Below are 24,102 nucleotides of genomic sequence, written 5' to 3'. Positions count from 1 at the left end.
GAACAAGCCTGCTTTATAGCATGTCTCACGACTGGTTCAATTCTTTAACGAGCACTCTGGAGGAGAAAAGAGCTAGAGTGCCAAATATGTCCGAGGTTTCAGCTCAGCATTGGCGAATCTGTGCCCGGATGCTCATACATGTTCCCAAGGTGATTCTTTTGGCTAATATAGCGAGATCACTCTCCTCGCGGAGTTGCTTTAGGCGAAGATAAGATCACTGCTCCTCGAGAGAATCACAGCAGATGGCATCGTGTCTACAATCTAGAGTCTCATTTCCGATCCAAGTTGCTGGACTAGCCATAGGCTGATTGGATTTCCCTGTCAAGTGACTTACGGTGGTGGTGTTTGTCAATACAATAACTCCCGATAGTTAGCTCTTTGCGCGCCATGCTGCTTGTATGCATTCTCTCACTCACGTTGGCAACCCTACGGGGCTTCGGAATACATGTTCGCTTCCTCAAAACGTGCCCCGATGAAATCACCTTCCCATCCTGGGCGTTCCTTCGCGTACCCCCATCCACATCCACTTTCTGGAGAGGGCTCGGGGGAGTCGGTTCGCATCCGCTCTTTGTGGAAGATCTCTCCCGTCTTCGGCGAGTCAAACATGCAAGTTGAGGCGAAGCAGCCCAGCAGCGAATCATGTATCATGAAAACCGCCCTCTCGTCCGGGAACATGCGCATTAGTCATGGACAACCAACACTTAACACAAAGTACTCCGCCAGTACTCCGCCAGTACTCCGCCAGTACTCCGGGTTAGTCTCTCAGAACTCTGAGTGAGGGGAGGGCACTAACCTCAACTAGAGATACTGTCAACCAGGGGTGTGGCCGGCGCAAATACCTGTATTCCCGTTATGAGTGAGTGTTATTAGCGCGTACTGGTTGTCCCCCGCTCCGCCCAGCCCACCGGCGCGAATCACCAGACCGCCATACTTGAAGTCCTTCGTCGCCTTCTTCATCATCAGTGCCGATGCCTTTTATTGTATAAAATATTCGCCATCAAACCATCGTCAACGGACGGCAACCGAAGGGATCTACCTACTCGTCAGCCCCTCAACCGCAGCCAGCATGTCGCAGACCGCCACCGAGACGCGTTCCGTGGCGCATCATCAGCATGCGTCGTTCGGGCCCGAGGCGTACGAGCTCGGCCGTCTGAGTTCCAGCCACGGCCGCCCACTCGGCGACATCTCGCCGAAGCGGGACGGCCTCGAGGAGCATCAGGCGTCAGACGTCCCGGACGACAGCCCGCCGCCGCACGCCCACGGGACCCTCGAGCGATGGAACTCGCCCAAGGGCAACGTCGGCAGGCTGGGCTTCGCCTTTTTCTCCTTCATCATTGCCGGCATGAACGATGCGGCCGTCGGTGTAAGTAGCTCATGGCCACCGCTCGCTGCTTCTTGACAACGAACATCTGCTAACGCTTCACACATAGGCCCTGATTCCATACGTAAGTTCATCCGCTGTGCCTCATCCGCTGAGCCTTACCCGCTGAGCCTCGTTCGTCGTCATGCCTAACCGCTTCATCCAGCTCGAAACCTACTATGACCTCAGCTACACCATCGTCTCGCTCATCTTCCTGACGCCCTTCGCCGGCTACTCGGTCGCCGCCTTCACCAACGCCAGGATCCACCAAAAGTTCGGCCAGCGGGGCGTCGCCATCATGGCGCCCCTGTGCCACATCATCACCTACGTCGTCCTCGCCCTGCACCCCCCCTACCCGGTGCTCGTCGTGGCCAACGCCATCAGCGGCTTCGGCAACGGCCTGACGGACGCCTGCTTCTGCGCCTGGATCGGCGCCATGGACAAGGCCAACACGATCCAGGGCTTCCTGCACTCCTCCTACTCCGTCGGCGCCCTCATTTCCCCGCTGATTGCCACGTCCATGGTGGTCACCGCCCAGCTCCCCTGGTACAACTACTACTATGTCATGGTGAGCCGAGGAGTCGCAACATCTTTTGGAACCCGGCACCGGTTTGCTAATCAGCCCTTAGGTCGGCGCAGCTGTTCTCGAACTCGTCGGTCTGGTCATCACTTTCTGGCCAAAGACGGGCGCCGTGTACCGCGCCGAGCACGCCCACGAGAACGACGGTCAGGGGGGCGCCGGCACCCGAGCTGCGCTCAAGTCCAAGGTCACCTGGCTTTGCTCTCTGTTCTTCTTCGCCTACATGGGTGTTGAAGGTATGTTTGGACACCCTTTCCCGAGGATTTTCTCATCTTTCTCATCTATCTTTTCTCATGTGCCTGACATCGCCTTCTCTCTCCTCTTAGTCGGTCTCGGTGGCTGGATCGTCACTTTCATGCTTCGAGTCCGCAAAGCGTCCGCCTACGCCTCTGGTGTTTCCGCCACGGGCTTCTGGGCCGGACAAGCCCTCGGCCGCGCTTGTCTGGGCTTCGTGACCGAGAGGTTCGGCGAGAGGCTCTGCATCAGCATCTACCTCGTCATCTGCATTGCCCTCCAGCTCCTCTTCTGGCTCGTCCCGCAGTTTGTCGTCTCAGCCATCGCCGTTGCCTTCCTCGGCTTCTTCTTGGGCCCGTTGTTCCCCGGGGCCGTCATGATGACGGCTAAGCTTCTGCCGAAGCACATTCACGTCAGCGCAATCGGCTTCGCCATGGCCATTGGCGGTACGGGAGGAACCGTCTTCCCGTTCATCATCGGTGCCATTGCGACCAGCAGAGGTGTCAGCGTGCTCCAGCCCATCGTTCTGTCGCTCATTGCCGTGGTTGTCATTGTCTGGCTCTGCTTCCCACGGATCCAAAAGAAGGACTAGATAAGACATTAGCATGTAGGCTCTTGAAAAAACATCGCACTGTCATAGGCTCCTCGCTGTACTATCATAAGAGATGCGAAATTAGTTGGTACGCAGTCCGCTTGTGCTTCATCGCACGATCCCAATATATTGGTGTCACAGGTGGCTCGAGACGGTCGAGATTTTTCAGCTGATTGGTATAGAACCCCTCCATTGATGTGACTAATGTTGCATGAAGGAGAGTAAGAAAGAAGATATCTGCAAGGTGCAGTACAGGTCTGGAGGGGTTGCAATACTTGTCTTTGCCGGCCGGAGTCCGGCCTGGCGGCCGATGTGGCGGCCGAGATGAAACAGCTGGCAGCCAGCTGTCAGTCATATTCCTACACAATTGCCCTGTCGTCGCAGCCACCTACAACATCACTTATCACGGTCTTTTATCTTCACAATCATCGGAAGTGAAAACAAAATCAGATAGGAAGAAATCTTGTTCAGTCTACGAGGTAGACGGCAGATTTATATACAATGCTTCCATGATTCCAGCTCTGGCAAAACACTCGACCCCCGTAATATGTACACATTAAGGGGGTGTATATCAACAAGCCCGTCGCCGCCACTCGTAAATACTGAGTCAAGTATGTACAAAGAAATGTCGAGTTTCGTTCCTTCACTTTCAGACCAACCCTTTCCCTCTTTCTCTCAGCCTCGTTCGTGCCGTTTACAGCTTCTGGCCAGCGGTGCCGGGGATGGTGCTGGCGACCTTGCTGGAGCCGATGGCAGCAATCTTGTAGGGGAGCTTGTCCGCGGTAAGAGTTCCCTGAGGAGCAAGGTTCTTGGAGCCGCCGAGGTCGACGTCGTCAGCAACAGCGTATCCGGTCTGCTTGGAGTCGGCGAAGAAGATGGCCTCAGCAGGGCTGTTGGCAAATGCGGAACTCTGGACCAGAACCTGGGCGCCCATTCGAGTATTCACGCCAGTCAGAAGTAGTTTGTTGTAGTAGGAGTTGACGACATGAACAGTTCCGAAGCGGACGAGGGGAGCGCGAGAGTTGATGTTGAACCAGTGGTTGTTGGCGTAGGTGACGTGGAGCTTGCCCGTGTCCTCTCCGGCGTTGCTGTCGGAGTGGCCAACCAGAGAACCCTTCCACTAAAGGAAAAACTGCGTTAGTCATCTGTCATTAATAAAGCAATCGTTGAAAGACACTCACGTGGTCGTGGAAGTAGACGTTGGAGACGGTGATCCAGTCAGCACCGTGGGAGACGTCAAGGAGACCATCAAGGTCGTCCTTGCCGCCGCTCAGGTCACCGGACAGGTCGCAGTGGTCAACCCAGACGTTGGTGGACTCGTCGATGCCGATGGCGTCGCCGTTGGAGGCCTTGACACCGCCAATCTTGAGGTTGCGGATGATGACGTTCTTGACCCGGCGGACATAGAGACCGACGTTAGTCAGGGCTGTGGAAGGAATAGTCAGTGGAAAATTCCTTGTAGCTGGGCAATAGCTTGTGGTGGGCATGGGATTCTACTTACAGCTGCCCTTCTCTCCAATGATGGTCTTGTCGGAAGAGACGCGGACCTTGGCGCTGCCGGAGATGGCACCAGAGATGACAATGGTAAGGGGGCCCTCCTGCTTAGCAGCGGCGACGAGCTCCTCGACGGTCTTTACGGTGACGCTGGTACCGCCGGCACCACCGGTGGTGCCGCCGTTCTGGGTGCAGTAACCGATGTTGCAAGCCTCGGCAGCCTGGCGAAGGGCGAGCTCGTTGCGGGCGTTGATGGTGTTGGTGGGCGACGCCGCAGCCAGGGCGGCCATGAAGGAAACGGCGGAGAACTTCATCTTGACGTTCGGGCAAAGGCTGATGTGATGTATGTCGGAATGGGATAGTTCGGATGGAAGGAGAGGGAGGGGGGCAAGAGTTGGAAGCGGGTGACTAGCACAACCGAGATATGAGGAATGGGACGAACAGAAGAGCGAACAAAAGACGGGTTGAAGAGGGCGCGATGAGGAGTGAGAAGGAACTGTTTGGCCTGATGTGTCGATGGCCATGTCTTATATAGAAGAGGCAAGCTTCGAGTCTTGGCTTCTGGGTTAGAGTAGAGATGGTGTCATTGGTGTCGTTTTCGTGATACTCGAAGCCACCCCACACCGGCCGGTCGTGAGTAGACTGTGCACTGCCGCCGTATACTACCAAACACTGACCCCATACGGATACTGCCCTTGATGATTTCGCCATATGCGCGAGCCGGGATAACCTCAAAACATTCCAGGGTGCCAGCCGCTCATGGCTAAAATTCCGTGGATGGGGGTGCCCCACGACGAGAATGATTGGTCTCTAAGCAGGACCGGCACATTAAGGTGACGGGGCCACGATTCAGGGAGGATCATTGTCTTGAACGACCCCAACTAGGTTCAACAAGGGTGCCTGAACCAGGTCACTGGGCATGGCTTTGCTTCCCAAAAGGGCGTGGGGAATGAGAAAAGGGGGGGGGGGGGGGGGGGGGGGGGGGGGGGGGGGGGGGGGGGGGGGTGGGGGGGGTTTCCAGAGCAGCTTTGTTGTTGCGGAGCTGACAGGCCGTCTACGGTGCTTCTCTGTAGAGACGACTCTGTACAGAGTAGACTGCGGCGGAGCACCGGAGTATGGCGGTGTTAGTTTGAGGACTGGAGGACTGGTGACATGATGCAGGGGTAGGGGTTGGGAATAGGCTCGCGCGGCTGTTGTCGATTCTTCATGGAGACTCGCTTAACCCGTCCACCTCCCTACCCACACCGCACGCCCGGGCAGAAAGAATGAAGCAGTCTGTCTGCCCCCATATCCGGGCAGCCACGTTGTCAGCCAAAAACGTTGAAGGTGTGACCCTGTAGCGGGATTACTGATTGTGATGTGTTTCAAGTCATGACTGCGCGCGAGTTTTTTGCGCGCGGCACAACCCCAGAGATAGATGAGCGCCAAGACGCGATGCAAATGAACGAGGATCGGTCGTTGGAGGAATAACTCAAAGAGGGAACGGCGCCGGGTAGACTCTTCTTTTTTTTTAAAGTAGATGCGCCGCTGATCAGACGGAGGGGGTGCTGCTGCTGCTGCTCCTTGGTCTTGGTCTTGGTCTTGGTCTTGGTCTTGGTGGGCGTGTGGGGATGATCCCTGGCTGTTGATGACACTGAGACGGAGACAGCTGTCACTTCTTTGTGCGTGTATCTCTCTCTTTCTCTCTCTCTCTCTCTCTCTGAGTGTGTGTGTGTGTGTGTGTGTATCTGTCTCTATCTCAGTCAAGGCCTTTTCTAGGCTCTTGCGCCGATCTACAAGTCATGCTACAACAACCAAGTCTTACAACCTAGTTGTGTATGTAGTCTCCGATACGGAGAGTTCTCAACTAGAACGCTCCCGAAACGCAAAAAACAACACCTCTACTACCAGTCCCTTCCCTGCTGCTGGTGCCTTGAAAGTTGGAACACGCCGAGCACTAAGTCCAACACAAAACTCTATCACCACAAGACACGATCGCCGCCATCGAGCGCAAAGTGAGAGGGGCGGCCGCTGACCTGTGCATCTACCCGCAACCTTGGCACGTTGCACTACGCAAAAGGGGGATTGACTGCCAAGACTCTGAATATTGGCATCCTGCACTGTCAAACTCACCTTTCCAATCACGGCGCCGGTCTGTCTACCCTCACTCCACCGCTTTGCGTCTTTCTCTCACTCTCACTCTCCAGGCACGAGGGCAAAAGGGCAGAAAAACGAGTACCGACTTCGCCCATCTGACCTCCCCCCCCCCCCCCCCCCCCCCCCCCCCCCCCCCGCGGGTTCCGTTGGCAGTTTCGCAGTATAGACTCTCGCCCTCTCTCTCATACCACCAGTCCACCAACCGAAACGACTGCGCCAAGATGTTTAAATCAGTTCGACCTTGGCACGCTACAACGCAGGAGATTGCGGCCCTGAGCATCAAACATCTCGTATTCGACAAGCTGGACGAGCGGATTCCACAACGAGGGAGACGATGCAGTATCCGAACCGACGGAGGGACAAGAAAACGACAGACAGGCAGGCAGGCAGGCAGGCAGACAGACAGACAAACAGAAAGCCACACGGCCCTGGGAAAAGAAAAGGGGCCGAACAGGGCTCACGAGACACTGCACGAATGAGGGCATTTCCAAACCCCGAACAAGAGCACGCGGACATGCGAAACGACCAGCTTCGCCTACAGACGTGCAGCAGGGCGTAGAGAGGGCGTCGTCATGACATAGCCTTGGCTGCAGTCAGCCAGCGAACCGAGTGAACCGACGATGCACCCCGTCTTATCCCCCCCTCCCCATCTTTTCTCTCCTGCAAGCAGCTCCAAATTCCAGCCGGTACTGCGGAGGTGCTACTGCACGATGTCTGCAGTCCGCAATACCGAACGAAGCGGCCCGCGAAAGGGAACGAAGCGGCCCTCCAATCCTTCGAACCCTTCCCGAGAGTCGTGACCAGTCAACTGTCCCAAACTCCCAATGGTTCTGTCATGTGGCTGTTGTCTCCCCCCGCGATCCTGGATGAGGCCGATTCCCATCTCACCCATGACGCCTCACATCGCCCGAGCGAGCCGTGATCGTCACGGCGGGGGGATTTTGCACGAATGGGACAAATGGCCACCCCTCTCAGGGAGTCGAGAAACGGGCCAGACGGAAAAGCCACCGAGACAACCTCAAACGAGAAGGTGGCTTAATAGCCGCCAGTTATTGCATACAAGGCACAGTCTGTGTTTTTTTTTTTTTCTTGTTCCCACTCCCTCTCCCCTTACTTAGCACACGGTGGTATTGCCGGCTCGTTGGCCTACTCCATCCGAACTCATTCAGGTACCGGCCGATGCCACGTCGATCCGGTTTGATTCGTGAAGGGATCATCGCGAACCCCAATACCACCAATAACCACGCCGCGTCTTTCCCCCAGACTTCTCGTCCTGCATCGCCGAGAGACATCAGATGACCAGTTATGCGCAACGTCTTGGAAAGCTTGGCTCGCCCGCGTAGTTTGTTTTCTCTCGAGTCAGTTGTCGACCCTTTGAAAGGGAAGGGGGGAGGTTCCTCGGCGTCATCTATTTCGCAAAGCAGATTTCTCCGTTGGACACTTTGATATGCAGACGGTCGAGACCGTCATGGTTCGATTCGATTCCCCGTCGCTGGCGATTTTGGTCAGAGCCTTTCGATTTCCGTCTAGTTTCTCTGCCCTCCAAGCCGATATCTCCCCAGCAGAATGTCCGTCGGTGGTGAAGTCTGCAACCCAACCGCTGGGTTCTTCCCCTACTCTTCCACAACATGCTCTGTCAATCTTTCAGATGACTAACTGTTTGACTGAGGCATTGTCCTCGTGAAACAGAAGGCCAAGGACAGACCTGCACCCGACCACTATGGACAGTCCAGCAATACAACTTCCTATCCATGGCATTCTCTGACAAGGATAAGGAGCATCATGAGGCTTGCCCAAGGCTCAAAGATATCGCCAAGTCCGGATCACCTTGTTCAAGGGCTCTTCGATTAAGGCCTTGCGGGCGAGCTGTCGATGTCTCGACAGACCACCGGCGCCATGTTCAGTACCTTGAACAGTTAGATGCTAAGCGTGCAAGTGCCGCCAACCTGTTCCTCCTTCGTGCACTGACAGACGCGCACCTATGAACCAGGAAGCTTTCAGAACCGAACCAAGCGGATCGGTTATATGGCATAGAGAGGTTTCCGAGTGGAAATACTCATGCCCTGACACCGACTCCTCTCGTTCACCCTTGGCCATTCAACAGGAAGAACAGGTTGAGTTCTAAAACCTGGCGACAGGCTATCAATTTTCGTTTTATTCTTTCGGGGTTTCCTGCTATGTGAGGGCTTCAAGATTTCGTTCCTCTAGATTTCCATCACTGGATACTCTCTTCGTTTTACACCAAAAATGACGTGGCCGGAGCCAGGCTACTTTTTTCTTCTTGCGATCGGACTATTTTGCACGTATGACAACATCACAAATTTGATTTCGGGAGAGAAAAATAATTCGATAAGCTAAAGTCAAAAACTCAGTCGCGATTTCATATTCCAGGAAAACCTTGAGAAAAGGCAACGAACCCTTCTTGGAGAGATACAAACTTCGGTCCTGTGTCAATGCTTGGTCGATAAGATGTCACCAAATCACAACTGCAATTAATAATACATGCAATAATGCTGCGAGCTGACTGCCTGTACGACAATACAAGCCAGACTTATAACCCTGATAGAGTTCACGCAGACAGAGGAACAAATGGAACCGCTAATACATGACAAGTGCGGAGAATACACTTACTGTCTGTCTTAGCTTACAACCCCGGCTAAAGCCACCAAGCCGCATCCCAGTACCGGGTTCGGGACTCACGGCTTGGGTCGGCTGACCAAAGTGTGGCTGACAACAACATGCTGATGACGAAAGATAAGGCCTCTTCTTATCTTGTGGCTGAACAAGTTCTCCTCTTCTGCTGCTTGTTAACAGATACAGGACTCCCGTCGTCATCGTCGTTGCGAGGACTCCTGATTCTTCTTCATCTCAACAATCCTCGACACCCACCAGGCCATCACGTTCTCTCCCGTCATGACCGATATCAAGAAGTTCGCGCTCGGCGACTTCAAGCTCCAGAACGGCGAAACCTTGTCCGGAGCCTGGCTCGCCTACAAAACGTTCGGCGACCCTGCCCTCCCGGCCGTCGTCTACCCGACGTGGTTCTCCGGCGCCATTGCGGACAATGAGTGGCTGATTGGGGACGACAAGACTCTCAACCCGTCAAAGTACTTCATCGTCATCCCCGCGCTCTTCGGCAACGGAGAGTCCATCAGCCCGTCCAACTCGGATGTCAACCCGTTCCCCGATGTATCCTTCTACGACAACGTGCGTGCTCAATACCAGTTGGTGACTGAGGAGCTCAAGATTAAGCATCTGAGGGCAGTTTTGGGGTGGTCGATGGGTGCGGCGCAGTCGTTCCAGTGGGCGACACAGTATCCCGATTTCATGGACATCTGCGTCCCTTTCTGCGGCGCCGCCAAGTGCGCTTTGCACAACCAAGTCTTTCTGGAGGGTGTCAAATCGGCGCTCCTCGCTGCGAAGAAGATCAGCTCGGCAGGGAGCACCAAGGGGCGAGCCACAGCGGCCGAAGACAAGTCCGTCCGGGTCTGGTCCGACGAGGAGAAACAGGTCGGCCTAAAGAGCTTTGGTCGCGGGTATGCCGGCTGGGGTTTCTCCCAGGCCTTCTACCGACACGAGGTCTACAAGGAGCACTACCAGGCCAAGGATCTCGAGGATTTCATGCAGAACTTCTGGGAGAAGTGGGCTCTGAGCAAGGACCCCGAGAACCTCCTCGTCATGCTCCACACTTGGCAGGACGCCGACGTGAGCAAGCAGGAGCCGTACAACGGCGACTTCAAGAAGGCCATGGCAAGCATCAAGGCCAAAACCTTGGTGTTGCCGTCCAAGACAGACCTCTACTTCCCGTAAGAGTCTCTCCTCGGCGCAAACACTGCCACATTCCTACTGACAACTGGCCATAGGCCCGAGGATTCCGAAATCGAGGTCGACTTTATGAGCGAGGGTGTCGGTGAACTGGCCGTCTTCCCGTCCATCTGGGGGCACTGGGCCGGAGGACCGCCGGGCAACTTTGAAGATGTCAAGTGGCTGGACGACAAGCTAAAGGGGATCTTCTCAGCTGCACCCCACAGAGGTGCCAAAGAGTTGCCGATTCGCTGAAGAACAGAGAAGGTATTGTTGGATTGCTTTGCATATGAATCTGTGGGCGCTCATACAAATGTCACTTGGCCGAGCTTGTTACAGCCTAACTTGGAAACTGAGCAACATAGATATGGTAGCAAGAACTCAGTAAACGCGGCCTTTTCTTACTCAGTCTCGTATCTTCCGCACACATTCACCGGCCTTGCCGAGGGTCTTGATAGAAACGTCAACGTCCAGGTTTCAGCCACACAAACATCGTGACGTTTCAGACGCGGCAAGATACTCCGAAATTCCCTCGGCCGTAACGACTAGTCATTTGTAAATGAGACATCAGGCAGCAGTCAGGCTCGCTATACAAGGTAGCATTGCCTGCAACAGCATAAGCACGTCCGACTTGATAGTGCATGCCTAGGTAGCGCTGCGCAAACTGCCTCTACCTCTCCTCACTCGCAACGTCAGGATGTCAAATGCAGCAGGGCTCGACTGACGCCTTGGGTAAGTTGGATACCGTATTTGCTCATGATCAGAAGGCGTTGCGAACCCTGGCGTATGCTCCGCCCCCCATCCTACGAAGAGCAAAGCTTGGCCACTTCTGGCGTATTTAGCGAAGTCCTCATGACGTCGGATCCCATGAACAACACAGTACACTTTGTTAAGGCGGAGATTGGCCTGGCACCTGGCATCGTCCTTCCTTTGAAAGCGGCGACGAGCGATTGGTTCCTCTCCCTATCCAAAGCGTGGTCGACAGCAAAAACTCGTCTTCCTCGCTGGCTTGCAGGTTATATCTGGGATCTCCAAAGCTGCTCTTTGCACCGGAATGCGCGTTCTTCGATGCGATGGCGCCATCGTGGACTGGCTGGGATTATTCTGGGCGACTTTACCCGTTCGGGACTGCCGGCCGACACCCGGCGTGACACCTCGGAGTGCCGGCCGACTAAGTGGGACCGTGGTCCGGCCTATGCTTCCAAATCTCCTGGAGAAATCCTTCGAGGTGGAGCGGTTGCCCAAGCTCCTGGTAGAGCGTGGGCCAGATAGCAATGACGTGCTCTTGTCTTGATGGTTATAAGTTCTGACTTGGACCGGTGACATGACAAACCGCTTTGGTTAGTCGCCCTCCATCAGCTGTTTCATCCGCCAATATTCTCTCGGTGATCTCCAGAGGAGGTTGCAGTCAGAATGGTCAAAGTAGCGGTATCAACTTTCGTCGCGGCCCTCTGCCCGCTAGCCGGCCTCGCCGCCGCGGTATCTCCGTCCAATGGCTCGGCGCACCTAGACTCATCCCTCACTCCCGAGGAACGAGCCGACAGCCTTCTCCGGCTCATGACATGGGAAGAGAAAGTAGGCCAGCTTGGTGGCATTCGGAGACTCGCTGAGACGGTGGGCGGAAAGGTGTCGTACAACGAGACGTCGTTTGAAGAAATTCGAAAGACGCAGAATGGACAGATCGGTAATTGCAGCCACAAACGTCTCCCTACTTATAACACAGTCCGGGAACCTGTCAACTAAATCATCTTAGGATTCGGGGCACCCCAGAACTATGCCCATGACCTGCTGCCCATTGCCAACCGTGTCCGAGCCGATCAAATCAACAACACGAGACTCGGGATCCCGTACATCACCATTGCAGACTCGGTCAATGGACTGATGATTTCGGGCGGAACCATGTTTCCGGGAGCCATCTCCATGGGCTCCACGTGGAACATTCCGCTCTACGAGCAAGCCATCGCTGCCATCCGAGAGGAGAACATCGCCATGGGCACCCACTGGGTTCTGTCACCCGAGGTCGACCTCGCGAAAGACCCCAGAAATGGACGAAACGGCGAGATGTAAGCATCCCTACTTTGTCAACCGACTTTTTGGCTGACTAGGTTGATTCAGGTTCGGCGAGGATGCGTATCTAGTCGGTGAGTTTGCTGCACACTATATCAACACGATGCAAGAGAAAGACGCGAACGGATTTGTCAAGGTGGCCACGACCATCAAGCACTGGGTCTATGGGTCCAGCAGCGGCGGTGTCAACACAGCCAGCATCCAGGGCGGCCTGAACCATATTCTCAACGACATGGGCGCTCCATATATCAAGGCCATCAGGGAGTCGAACCCGTTGTCGCTCATGGTCTCCTACGCCAGCGTGGACCAAGTCCCCATGTCCATGAACAGATATCTCAACAAGAAGATACTCCGAGACCTGCTCGGCTTCAAAGGGCTAATCATGTCCGATGCCGGCTCCATCCGGAACATGTACACGCAGGCCAAGGTTGCCACGTCCTTTCAGGACGCCGGGCTGAAGGCCATCCGTGGCGGATTGGAACACGAGCTGTCTCCTCGGCCGCCATCCGTTTTCCCGACGCTGATCAACTCGGTCAACAACTCGGAAATCGCCGGACTCATCGACGACTCGGTCAGAGCGATCCTCAAGATCAAGTTCGCCACCGGCATTTTCGACTTGCCGCTCCCTTCGATCGAGAACCTCAACGCGACTCTCCGCAACGAGAAGCATCTGGAGGTCAACCGGAACATCTCGCGCGAAGCGATCGTGCTTCTGCAAAACGACGGCACGCTGCCCCTGCAGCAGAGCAGCGCAACTCGAGTCGCGCTGCTTGGGCCCTATGCCGACATCCTCAACACCGGACAATACGCCGCAAACAACGCATCTGACCCGTCTTACGGCAGCACGTTCCGCCGCAGCCTCGAGCGACAGCTTGGCGCCGAGAACGTGAAGTTCGTCGCGGGCGTAGACATCCTGAGCTCAAACGACAGCTCGGGCATCGATGAGGCTGTCTCCGTGGCCAAGGAGGTCGGCCTCGCCGTCGTGGTTCTCGGTTCCGGCTGGGGGTCTTTCGACAACTCGTACGAGTCCCTGCATCGTACGGATGGCGAGGGCTTCAGTCATTCCGACTTGGGGTTCCCGGGTCTGCAGCAACGGCTCCTTGACGCCGTCCTCGACGCCGGCGTGCCCACCATCCTCGTGCTCAGCGGCGGCCAGACCTTTCTTCTCAACGAATCGACCAAGCGCTCCAAGGCGATCCTCCACACGTGGCTTGCGGGAGAGTTCACGGCCGACTCCCTCGCCGAGATCCTGTTCGGCACCGTCAACCCCAGCGGCAAACTGACCATCACGTTTCCCGAAGCCGAGGGCGCTTTTCCTGTTGCGTACGACTACTTCCCCTCGGACGACGAGGGTGGCTTTGGCGCGGCGACTGAGTACGACTGGCACCTGCCGGAGCTCACCCGCTATGCGCCCATCAGATTCGGCTTCGGTCTGAGCTACACGACTTTCGACATCTCCTCGACGTCGCTGCGGTGTCGCACAAACAGCAACAACAGCACTGACGATGCTTGCAGTGAGGATGGCCAGGTGATCGTCACGGCTACGGTGACGAACATGGGGAGCGTCGCGGGCAAAGAGGTGGTGCAGCTCTACTTCCGCCCAGAGTACACGCAGATTGAGTTTCCTGTCATGAAGCTTATTCGCTTCGAGAAGATTGACGTCGCGGCCGGAGAGTCTAAGCAGGTAGACTTGACTATTTCTTTCCAGGAGCTGGGATACTTCATCGACGGAGAGTGGACGGTCGAGAAGGGCCTCTACAATTTTTGGGTCGGGAGCAGTTCCAGAGCCGAAGATCTCCAAAGTCTGAACGTCACGCTGACTTGAGATTTCCCGTACCAACTGTGGTGGCTGCTGCTTCTATAGATACACAGTCAACGCTTTTCATCAGGGACCTTGCAAGATCAGTAATACCAGCCCCAATGCTACGCATGAAAGGAACCGGCAACAGTATAATGTAAAATAAACTTTCGATGTAAAAGTCTATACTATAAAAAGAAGATGCGCCCGCTCCTTGTGAACACTAAAAGGTAACTAGCTTCCTTTTCCATAAACGTGCTGGCTGCCAATGAATCCTGGGGAATATAGCATGTGTTACTTGCTAACACGAACTACAGCTGCTGCTGCTGTTGGTTAACGTCACATGTAAATGGGGATAGCATGGTACACACATGATGGTTGTTCCTTTTATTCCGGCAACCAAAGCCGACGCTGTGATCTAATTCTTGCAACATCCGTCCAGCTCGCACTCAACGTTGTTGTTGGGCTTGCCAGGGCAGAAGTTCAGCCGGTCACAGGCGCCGCAGTCGACACCCCGGCGACCAGGCTGGCTGAGAGCAGGGGGGACATCGGTGTCGAGAGCAACAGCGGCGACGGATGCGACGAAGAGGAGGACGGCGGAGAACTTCATTTTGATGAGAGGGGGACTTTAACCAGAAAGTCTGTTTTAAAAAATACTTAGAGAAGTAATTGGTAGTTGTAAAAGTGAAAAGCGATGGATGGCGTGATGAGTTGAGCTGATGTTGTGTTGTATTTGGCGGACCTTCAGTCCGTATTTATTCCCCTTGGCGTCGTCCGGATGCCTTCGACTTACACGTATAGACAGACCAGCGTCCAACTATCATGACAGTGACACGTCTTACGTTGATTCATGACAACCAGGAGACCTGAGACGGCGCCTGACAAGTTGTCCCTGACCCAAGGAACCGGAACGCCGTTGAGCGTGCTGAAACTCAGAGATGTCACAGACAAGAGGGGCCTCGAAGAGGGACATACAATGGGCCGGCTGGATACGATGTACGAAAAGAGAAATAAGTGATCGGGAGGAATGCAAAAGTTTAAATCCAGCTCATGAACTACTACGTTCTTGGTGGCCTAGATGGGATGGCGTGGTTCTCATACCACGCCCACCATGCTTAGACTCACTGCATGATATCTTGTGTCATGTGCTTCACAACCTCCTCGTACGCCTGGTCGTTGTAGACGTTGAACAGCTCCAACGGGTCCTTCTCGCAGTCGAACAACTCCCACTCCTTGTCCTCCTCGCCGCCCGGCCTCGCGCCCTCGATCTCCAGCGGCTCGTTGTACCAGTAGATCAGCTTGTACCTCTGGTCCCTGACGCCGTAGTGCGCGTAGGCGTGGTGGATGATGTCGTTGTGCATCCAGTAGCGGTGGTAGGCGACCTGCTGCCAGTCTGCCGGCGTGTCGCCCTGGAGCAGCCGTCGGAAGGACACGCCTTGCATGTAGCTCGGCACCGTCAGGTCCGCGAGGTCGAGAAAGGTCGGCGCGAAGTCGACGTTGCAGATGATGTCGTCGCACACCGAGCCCTTGGCGATGGCCGCCGGGTACCGGACGAGGAACGGCATCTGGAACGACTCCTCGTACATGAAGCGCTTGTCGAACCAGCCGTGCTCGCCGAGGAAGAAGCCCTGGTCCGAGGTGTAGATGACGATTGTGTTCTCCGCCAGCCCGTTCTCCTCGAGGTAGTCCAGCATGCGCCCGACATTGTCGTCGACGGACTGGATGACGCGCAGGTACCGCTGCATGTACCGCTGGAACTTGAAGTGCGCGAGGTCATCTGCGCTCTTGAACGTGAAGACCGTCCCGTCCTCCTTGTCGATCAGCCTCTTCGCGTCGACCGGGACCTTGCGCTGCGCCGACCCGGACTCCTGCACCACCCGCTCGCCCACGGCGTTGCCGCCGTCCGGCTGTATGAGTCCCAGGTCCTGGTAAGTCATGTCCTCGGCCACGCGCATCTTGGCAACCTTGGCTGCCTTGGCGCGGTTCTTGTAGTCGTCGTCGTAGGTCTCGGGGACGCGGATCGGGTCGGTGTAGAGCTTCTTGTGTTTCTCGTCATATTCCCATGAGCGGTGTGGCGCTTTGTGGTGGCACATGAGGAAGAAGGGCTTCTTCTCCGTGTCCCTGGTCGTCTCCGAGATCCAGTTCAGGCTCTTGTCGGTGATGATGTCCGTAACGTAGCCGTTCTCGACCCTCGCCCCCGTCTCCTCGATGAACTCGGGGTCCCAGTAGTCTCCCTGGCCCGGGAGGACTGACCAGTAGTCGAAGCCCGTTGGCTCATGTGCTTTGCCCTCGCCCAGGTGCCACTTGCCAACCATTGCCGTCCTGTACCCGCCAGTTCGAAGGTGTTTTGCGACGTTCGGGAGATGCTTGTTGATGTTGTCGTTGAGCGTCATAACGCCGTTGACGTGGTTATGGGTTCCGGTGAGGATGGCCGCCCGCGACGGCGTGCAGATCGAGTTGGTGACATAACAGTGGTTGAACTTCATGCCCTCCTCTGCGAGCCGGTCGATGTTGGGGGTATGGTTGATGCACGCCCCGTAAGCACTGATGGCCTTGGAGGCATGGTCATCAGCCATAATGAAGATGATGTTGGGTCTGGCGCTCGTCATGCTGGGCGGTTGTTGTCACTGACAAGACACTGACAATACACCGGAAGGGAGGAACTCGATGGCGGAAGACGGCAGGAAAAACACGTAACACGGGCAGAGGACGCGCCGAGCTCCTTTATTAGAGCTACCGGGGGGGGGGGGGGGGGGGGGGGAGAAGGAGGGGCATTCAGTTAAGCTGGCTAGCTGAGTCTAGCTCGGGGTCCCCTCAAAGCTGCATCTCATCGGCTCATAGTAACCTTGCTCGGTGGAGATATATCTGGTGATGGATCCGTAAAGGGATGTCTTCACGATATCCGGCGTGAACCCCTCCAAAAGAAGCTCCCATCGTGAAAGGGGAGCCGACAGGATCGGATACGCAGCGCCATGGAATCTCGCCGGGGGGTTGTGCTCCACACCGGCTTATGTCCTTCGGTAGTCGGTCCGGCATCCTAAACAGGCATGTGGAGGTGTCTCCGGTGTGTTGGAACCAAGCCAGATCCAGCCAACTGACCGACTACCGGCAGCTGTTTTCATTGACGAAAAGAGAAAACAACGGGGTCGTGTTAGTCGCGCGGGCATGGCCCAATGCCAGCTTCTCGGAACAGGGCTAGAATTGCGTGCTTGGGAGAATCTAGGCAATGGCCCCGAGGAGTTGCGGCTCTCGAGCGAACCGCTGGATCCTATGATGCTTCAGTATTGGATGTTTTTGATATGGCGTGCTGAGCCGTTGGGACATGACCAGTTTAGAGATTTCTATTCCCGAGTGAATATTTACTTCATGGCCCCTTTGACCAACGTTGAATGTTTTCACGTCCAGCTAGTAGTAGTTCCCACCCACGCAGCATCCCAACCCCTTCATTGAGCTATTGTCATTGTCTTTCCGAAGCAACTCACTCTTTACAGGAGACTCGGATCTATTGCATTGCACAAACCATGTCACGACTAGGCACGTTTCGAGCCGTCTATCTCGTAGCGCTCTGCTGCGTCGGGTCGTTCCTGTTTGCCTATGATACGGGCATCATCGGCGGCATCCTCACATTCGAGGGCTTCCAGCAAGACTTCCGATATGGCCCGGCTGAGAAAGCCAGCGTCGGCTCCAACTCGACGAGTCTGCTGCAGGCGGGCGGTACGTTTTTGTCACAATTCGATTCATTGTTCCATAAGACGGGCAGCTAACACCTAGTCCCGGCAAACGCCAGCCTTCTTCTCCTGCTTCTTCATCTGGCCCTTCACCGCAAAGTACGGCCGCCGGTGGTCCATCATCCTCGCCTCCGTCATCTTCTGCGCCGGCGCCGTCGTCCAGACCATCAACACGCACTCCCTCGCCGCCTTCTACGTCGCCCGCGTCGTCAGCGGCGTCGGCGTCGGCATGGCCACCGTCGTCATCCCCATGTACTCGGCCGAGATGGCGCCCAAGAACATCCGCGGCACGCTCGGCAGCATGTTCCAGTTCTTCTTCACCATGGGCGTCATGACCTCGTACTTTGTCGACTACGGCGTCAGCAAGCACGTCAAGGCCTCGACCATGCAGTGGCAGATCCCCGTCGGCCTGCAGCTCGTTCCCGGTGCGATCCTCGGCCTGGGCATGTTGCTCTGCAAAGAGAGCACGCGGTGGTTGGCCAAGAAGGGTCGGCGAGAGGAAGCGCTGCAGTCGCTGATCTGGGTCCGCGGCGGCGAGCACACCCCCGAGGTAGAAGAAGAGTATGCTGGCTTTGCTAACACCAACTTGACCGTATAGTACTAATACTGACTTTTTCCTCAGGTTTGCCGAAATTATCTCCAGCATAGAGGAAGAGCAGCACCAGAAGGAAGGGCTTACGTGGAAAGAGCTGAACGAGCCCGTCAACCGATACCGCATCTTCCTCATCATTGCCCTCCAGATTGGTAAGTCTCTGTGCATCATGGATAATACTTTCCAATCAACGTACTAACACAATGCGCAGGTGTCCAACTTACCGGCAACACTTCCTTGGCATACTGTAAGAACTGTGACCCAAACACATACACACAGACACAAACTCTCTCTTTCTTAGATCCTGTACTGACTCTGCTTTGAAGATGCCCCCCAGGTCTTTGCGGCGGTGGGCGCGGGACAGAACAACCTCCTGATCACGGGCTTCTTCGGCCTCGTCAAGGTCATCTCGTGCCTCTTCTACCTCTTGTTCCTCGTTGAGCGTATCGGCCGGCGCGGCTCGCTCCTCGGCGGAGCGTTCCTGATGGGCACTTACATGCTCATCATCGCCTGCTTGACCGCCACTCACCCGCCCAAGTCCATCGACCAGGGCTTGACTTCGACGGCCATTGCCTCGATGACGATGATTTACCTCGAGGCCATGTCGTACAACATATCGTGGGGCCCCGCCCCCTGGGTAAGTTATGCCGTTTTCTGTTGTTTCACACCGAGGACCCTGGCTGACCGTGGAGCAGGTGTACATGGGCGAGGTCTTCCCGACCCGCATCCGCGAGGCCGGTATCGCTATCGGTACCTCGACGCAGTGGCTCTTCAACTTCGTCTTCTCTCAGGTCACGCCTCATGCAGTGCAGAACCTCGGCTGGAGGACGTTTCTCATGTTCTGCATCTTTAACTGGGCCCTCGTCGTGTTCGTCTGGTTCTTCATCAAGGAGACGAAGGGCAAATCCCTCGAGGAGATGGACGCACGTAAGTGATATTCCATAACTGCAACAGCGTAAAATCCTGTGTCATCGCTAATGATTTTCTGTAGTGTTCTCGAGAAAGATCCTTGGAAGTGACGCCGAAAACTCCCTGGAGAAGCGTAGCGGGGACCAGGATGCCACTCGAGTTCCGCAGAACATTGACCGAAAGGAGTAGCAAGTGAGCATGGCCATGGCAAAACGCTAGATCATATCCCATGCTGGATCATACATAGTCAGTGACAGGTAGCCCAATGAAGAATTCTCTATTTGTTATCTTTGGGGGTTGGAGTGTGAATGTTAACGCAGGCAAACCCAAGGAATAATGGCATTAATGCCGTCACCAAAATGCGCGAAGAACACTCAATTTGAAGCTTGGTTCAACGTCATGATTCTCTTCTAGTTTCTATTCAGTTGTTGTTTTCCGCTACTGGCGCCCTAGAAAACACCTGGTGTGCCCGCTCACTGTGTAAAAAACAAAAACCCTCACCGACGACTACTTCATCGACCATTCTGTCCAATTCTGAAAGAGGAAACCCATCCATCCAGCGACCTCTTCACCACCATACTGTTCTCTCTCGTTGTTTTCCAAGCCTCTTATCTGAGATATCTTCGTGTTCCTCCATCGCCATACTCTGTCTCAGTGGATGCGCCGTTCTTTGCTCTCTCCTCCGTCGGTAGTTTTCCATGCACTGCTTTCTGGCCTGTTCGACATCTTCTTCCTGGTTCTCCAAGACGTTGAACACAGATAGCAAGCCGACCAGTTCATCCCGTAATCGAAAGAAGCGCCTCATCCGACGGACTTTGGATCCTTCTGGCCGGATCTGGGTGACGATACCATGCGCCACATTTGCGGATGCCGAAGCTGATGTCGACGCGGAGGCCGACGCAGAGGCCGACGAAGATGCCGATGCGGATGTCAGTGGCTGAAGATGAACCGAAGTGGATTGTAGTGTAGCCGTGGTCGAAACAGCCGTCAAAGCCGTTGTTGCTGTAGCCTTTAATCCACTTGGTGATCCGTTGCTCGACTGGCCCAAGTACTGCATGGCGCTCGGTTGTCCATCCCCATCGTCCTTTTTGATGCACTTCGGCCTGTATATAAACTTTTGAACAAGTATTGCGAGAGTACTGGCGTCAGATTGTGTATCACTGAGGGTTGACTTGTCGAGTCGCTCGTTACTGGGAGGAGACGAGGTGGCGGCGGCGGCGGCGGCGGCGGCGTTCGAACTCTCGGGAGAGGAGACGGTATGTGATTCCAAGGTCGCGTCTTCCCATGCTGCCCAGGCGTTACAGACGTCATTTGACAGGCTCTCTTCAACATCCCAATCAGGATCGTTCGAGACAGGTATCTGGGCGACGAAGGTGGCGAAATCGCCTGGTTCGCTGTCGTGGATTCGGTTGATTTTCTCGCGGAGGCTCTCGATTCGCCCCAAAAGAGCGCCAAAACGTATGGCACGCTCGAGTTCGGTAAGCATGATTTCGATTACAAGGATCAACCGGTGGTGATGGCGGGCTGTCGTAATGATATTCGCACGGGGGCTGTCGAAGGGGGTGTTGAGATGTTGCAGGCAGAATTTAGAGACGATGCATGGCAGATGGTCTGCGCCGGTCATGTCACTCTGGGTTCGATGCAGCGGACGAGTACATGGAAGGCCAACAGACGAAGATGCTGTTTCCCGGATGGAGGAGAAACATAAAACGAGAAACAACGGCTCAAGGCTGTCTTTCCTCCATCATTGTCTCGGTCGTCTCGAAGGCGGCCTCTTTCCTGGCGCCTGTTGGAGGAACAATGCCTTCCCCTAAGACCTGAAGCTTCTTTGAACAAGGTAGAAAGTAGTAGTGCAATATTCGCCGATCTTGCTTGCCTGATTGACATACAGAAACACCAGAAAGTCCTTCTGGCCAGAAACTCTATGAAGAAGACGGAAGGAAATGGAAGGAAAGATCATGATCCATGATCATTCGCGTCTACACTTTGATTCATCAGCTGTGAATCACACCATGACATCTGTTTGGTTTGACGAGACGGGTCTCTCTCATCCCTCAATACCTAATATTTTTCCATAGATTTGAAAACATCTTGACTATTGTTTCTTCAAACCGAGACTCGGCCTAAGTGTGGTTTGTTTCATGGCGGTTGGGTACACTTTACAGATATTTGCATCGCAACGTCCATGGCTGTGCATATCCCAGCTTAACGTGGTCGAATGCAGATGTGTCAAGACACGTTGAGCAATCAGATCATGAATCGTTGGCTTCAATCTTTATGGACTTCAAGAATAAGAGATAGACTTCGACGCAAAATACCTGCAGGTAGGAGGATGCTTGACAAATAACGCAGAGGCTGCCGAACATGTATATTTATGCCCAGGAAATCACCGAATCAGATGTGAACAGAAATAGAGACAAGCAATCAACACTAAGATTCCTGCCCTCGCATGACACTCGGGTTTCTCCGTACATATACCGCGACCGAGTCTTCCCGATGATCAGCTGATTCAGGCGTTTGGCCCTCCCGGGGTTTGAACCGAAGTAAACTCCAGACCCCGGGATCCACCTCCGGCGATGGCCCCGGGAGTTGTACCTCGAATCCCCCGCCGGGAAGACGGGAACTAACCAAGGATATCCACAAGATCTCGCCTGATCGGTCCGGACAATCACGGCAGTCGGTGGATGTTTACGTCACTCACATCATGCCACTTTTGGGCGCGGCTTTTGCGACGAGTTCGTGTGACTCCGGACAAAGCTCGCAAGTCTCGGAATTGCGCTCGTGGAGAGCCTTCCCCCATCCCCATCCCGGTGTGGTTTCCAAGGGTTTTGACATTGACAATGTCCGCAATAACTGACTCACTTGTAGCTGTTTCTTTCCCTTGCTGGTTACCCTCTCGGCACTTTGCAGGCCTTTGACTTTTGGTCACGCCACAAAGACATGGACGAGCCACTCGACCCGAGCTCGGAACAGAAAACTTGCTCGTTTTGAGCTCGAATGCCTTGCCTGTATCATCAGCTACCACACAGACGGCATTTGAAGTTTTTGCCAACAATGTCAGTCCCAACCAACCTTCCTCGAGTGCCAGCAGATGGCCAATGGACAGAACGTTCCCCAAAGCCCGAAGACATCACCTTGGTCGTTTGATGCCAGCAACAATCGAGATGGAAGAAAGCATAAAAGGACGTGAAGAGCTTCGGCAAACTCGAACTATTTCTCTTCACCTCATCACAATCAGTCCTGGTATATCAGCAAGATTCAAGTTTTAACTAAACAACTTACTTCCGTTGAAAGTTTTCGAAACAACCATCGCCGCCAACATGCCCATCACCAAGTACAAGGCCGCCGCTGTCACCTCCGAGCCCGGTGTAAGACTTCTATACGCACCAAGACTCAAATGCGAGCATTGCTGACTTTCCCAGTGGTTCGACCTTGAGGCCGGTGTCCAAAAGACCATCAACTTCATCAACGAGGCTGGTCAAGCCGGCTGCAAACTGGTCGCCTTCCCCGAAGTCTGTAAGTTTTGTTTCGTCTCTCCCTCATCCCCATGATACTAACATTTCTTAGGGGTCCCCGGCTACCCCTACTGGATGTGGAAGGTCACCTACATGCAGTCTCTCCCCATGCTCAAGAAGTACCGCGAGAACTCGCTGCGCGTCGACTCGGAGGAGATGCGCCGCATCCGCCGCGCTGCCCGCGACAACCAGATCTTCGTCTCCATGGGCTTTTCCGAGCTTGACCACGCCACCCTCTACCTCTCACAGGTCCTGATTGACCCGACCGGCACCGTCATCAACCACCGCCGCAAGATCAAGCCCACCCACGTCGAGAAGCTCGTCTACGGCGACGGCTCCGGCGACACCTTCATGTCCGTCACCGAGACCGGTATCGGCCGCGTCGGCCAGCTCAACTGCTGGGAGAACATGAACCCCTTCCTCAAGTCCCTCAACGTCTCTCAGGGCGAGCAGGTCCACATCGCCGGCTGGCCCGTCTACCCCGGCAAGGAGCGCCAGGTTGCTCCCGACCCGGCCACCAACTACGCCGACCCTGCGTCCGACCTCGTCACCCCTGCCTACGCCATCGAGACCGGCACCTGGGTCCTGGCTCCTTTCCAGCGCCTCTCGGTCGAGGGACTGAAGAAGAACACCCCCGAGGGAGTCGAGCCCGAGACGGACCCCTCCGTCTACAACGGCCACGCTCGCATCTACAAGCCCGACGGCAGCTTGGTCGCCAAGCCGGACAAGGACTTTGACGGTCTGATGTTCGTCGACATTGACCTCAACGAGAACCACCTCACCAAGGTTCTCGCCGACTTCGCCGGCCACTACATGCGCCCCGACCTCATCCGTCTGCTGGTCGACACCCGCCGCAAGGAGCTCGTCACCGAGGCCGACCCCGAGGGCGGCATTGCTTCATACAGCACCTACCACCGCCTCGGACTGGACCGCCCCTTGGACTCCAAGCCTGAACTGCACGAGCACGAGGCCACCGGCAAGCGGGTTGCTAAGGAGCCTGCCACGAAGCCCGCCACGAACCTTTGAAATCTATGCTCCGAACCTGTCTGGAGGACTTCTCGAGTAACTTTGGTTGTATAAAATTCACGCTTTTTGTAAATAGAAAACCCATGTACATATAGAATCTCATCTCAAGCCATTTTGGCCCATATTTCCATGGGGTCGCCAATGATTTGGACCAAATTCATTCACTGCTAAAGATTTTCTTGTTTTCTTATTTCTTTTTCCTTCAAAGTACAAAGCTCCCAGTCCGCTCTTTTACCATCACAAGACTTAGGACCGAGGCCATCAAGC

General features: G+C 55.1%; 8 protein-coding genes across 8 annotated transcripts; 5 read left to right on the top strand and 3 right to left on the bottom strand.

The window, feature by feature from the left end:
* The first annotated feature begins 925 nt into the window (after nucleotides 1–925).
* CDEST_15116 (Putative major facilitator superfamily, MFS transporter superfamily) lies at nucleotides 926–3,458 on the top strand. Its single transcript, XM_062931272.1, has 5 exons — nucleotides 926–1,363; nucleotides 1,431–1,445; nucleotides 1,527–1,928; nucleotides 1,990–2,176; nucleotides 2,267–3,458. Exons 1-5 carry the CDS (start codon nucleotides 1,067–1,069, stop codon nucleotides 2,764–2,766), a joined length of 1,401 nt encoding a protein of 466 aa, XP_062787323.1. The 5' UTR covers nucleotides 926–1,066; the 3' UTR covers nucleotides 2,767–3,458.
* On the bottom strand, nucleotides 3,200–4,749 carry CDEST_15115 (Putative pectate lyase, pectin lyase/virulence factor). The gene is made up of 3 exons (XM_062931271.1): nucleotides 4,268–4,749; nucleotides 3,948–4,192; nucleotides 3,200–3,886 (listed from the first exon to the last, which is right to left on the bottom strand). Exons 1-3 carry the CDS (start codon nucleotides 4,572–4,574, stop codon nucleotides 3,461–3,463), a joined length of 978 nt encoding a protein of 325 aa, XP_062787322.1. The 5' UTR covers nucleotides 4,575–4,749; the 3' UTR covers nucleotides 3,200–3,460.
* A 4,455-nt stretch (nucleotides 4,750–9,204) lies between these two features.
* Nucleotides 9,205–10,679, top strand: CDEST_15114 (Putative alpha/beta hydrolase-1, homoserine/serine acetyltransferase MetX). Its single transcript, XM_062931270.1, has 2 exons — nucleotides 9,205–10,202; nucleotides 10,260–10,679. Exons 1-2 carry the CDS (start codon nucleotides 9,310–9,312, stop codon nucleotides 10,453–10,455), a joined length of 1,089 nt encoding a protein of 362 aa, XP_062787321.1. The 5' UTR covers nucleotides 9,205–9,309; the 3' UTR covers nucleotides 10,456–10,679.
* Nucleotides 10,680–11,613: 934 nt separating this feature from the next.
* On the top strand, nucleotides 11,614–14,092 carry CDEST_15113 (Putative glycoside hydrolase, family 3, glycoside hydrolase family 3 domain, immunoglobulin; the record flags this gene model as incomplete). Its single annotated transcript, XM_062931269.1, has 3 exons — nucleotides 11,614–11,902; nucleotides 11,954–12,263; nucleotides 12,316–14,092. The coding sequence occupies 3 exons, from the start codon at nucleotides 11,614–11,616 to the stop codon at nucleotides 14,090–14,092; spliced, it is 2,376 nt and encodes a 791-aa protein (XP_062787320.1).
* Nucleotides 14,093–14,483: 391 nt separating this feature from the next.
* CDEST_15112 (Putative sulfatase, alkaline-phosphatase-like, core domain superfamily) lies at nucleotides 14,484–16,674 on the bottom strand (the record flags this gene model as incomplete). The annotated part of the gene is made up of 2 exons (XM_062931268.1): nucleotides 14,484–14,691; nucleotides 15,191–16,674. The coding sequence occupies 2 exons, from the start codon at nucleotides 16,672–16,674 to the stop codon at nucleotides 14,484–14,486; spliced, it is 1,692 nt and encodes a 563-aa protein (XP_062787319.1).
* Nucleotides 16,675–17,586: 912 nt separating this feature from the next.
* Nucleotides 17,587–19,483, top strand: CDEST_15111 (Putative major facilitator, sugar transporter, major facilitator superfamily; the record flags this gene model as incomplete). The annotated part of the gene is made up of 7 exons (XM_062931267.1): nucleotides 17,587–17,779; nucleotides 17,853–18,354; nucleotides 18,416–18,537; nucleotides 18,597–18,632; nucleotides 18,712–19,022; nucleotides 19,081–19,312; nucleotides 19,377–19,483. The coding sequence occupies 7 exons, from the start codon at nucleotides 17,587–17,589 to the stop codon at nucleotides 19,481–19,483; spliced, it is 1,503 nt and encodes a 500-aa protein (XP_062787318.1).
* A 204-nt stretch (nucleotides 19,484–19,687) lies between these two features.
* On the bottom strand, nucleotides 19,688–21,710 carry CDEST_15110 (uncharacterized protein). Its single transcript, XM_062931266.1, has one exon. It carries the CDS (start codon nucleotides 20,916–20,918, stop codon nucleotides 19,863–19,865), a length of 1,056 nt encoding a protein of 351 aa, XP_062787317.1. The 5' UTR covers nucleotides 20,919–21,710; the 3' UTR covers nucleotides 19,688–19,862.
* A 448-nt stretch (nucleotides 21,711–22,158) lies between these two features.
* Nucleotides 22,159–23,956, top strand: CDEST_15109 (Putative nitrilase/cyanide hydratase, carbon-nitrogen hydrolase). Its single transcript, XM_062931265.1, has 3 exons — nucleotides 22,159–22,662; nucleotides 22,717–22,810; nucleotides 22,862–23,956. The coding sequence occupies exons 1-3, from the start codon at nucleotides 22,615–22,617 to the stop codon at nucleotides 23,833–23,835; spliced, it is 1,116 nt and encodes a 371-aa protein (XP_062787316.1). The 5' UTR covers nucleotides 22,159–22,614; the 3' UTR covers nucleotides 23,836–23,956.
* The last annotated feature ends 146 nt before the right edge of the window (nucleotides 23,957–24,102 follow it).

The sequence above is a fragment of the Colletotrichum destructivum genome, chromosome 10, assembly GCF_034447905.1.
Source record: "Colletotrichum destructivum chromosome 10, complete sequence".
Taxonomy (NCBI): Eukaryota; Fungi; Ascomycota; class Sordariomycetes; order Glomerellales; family Glomerellaceae; genus Colletotrichum; species Colletotrichum destructivum.
This window is presented reverse-complemented; position numbering and strand designations above follow the sequence as displayed.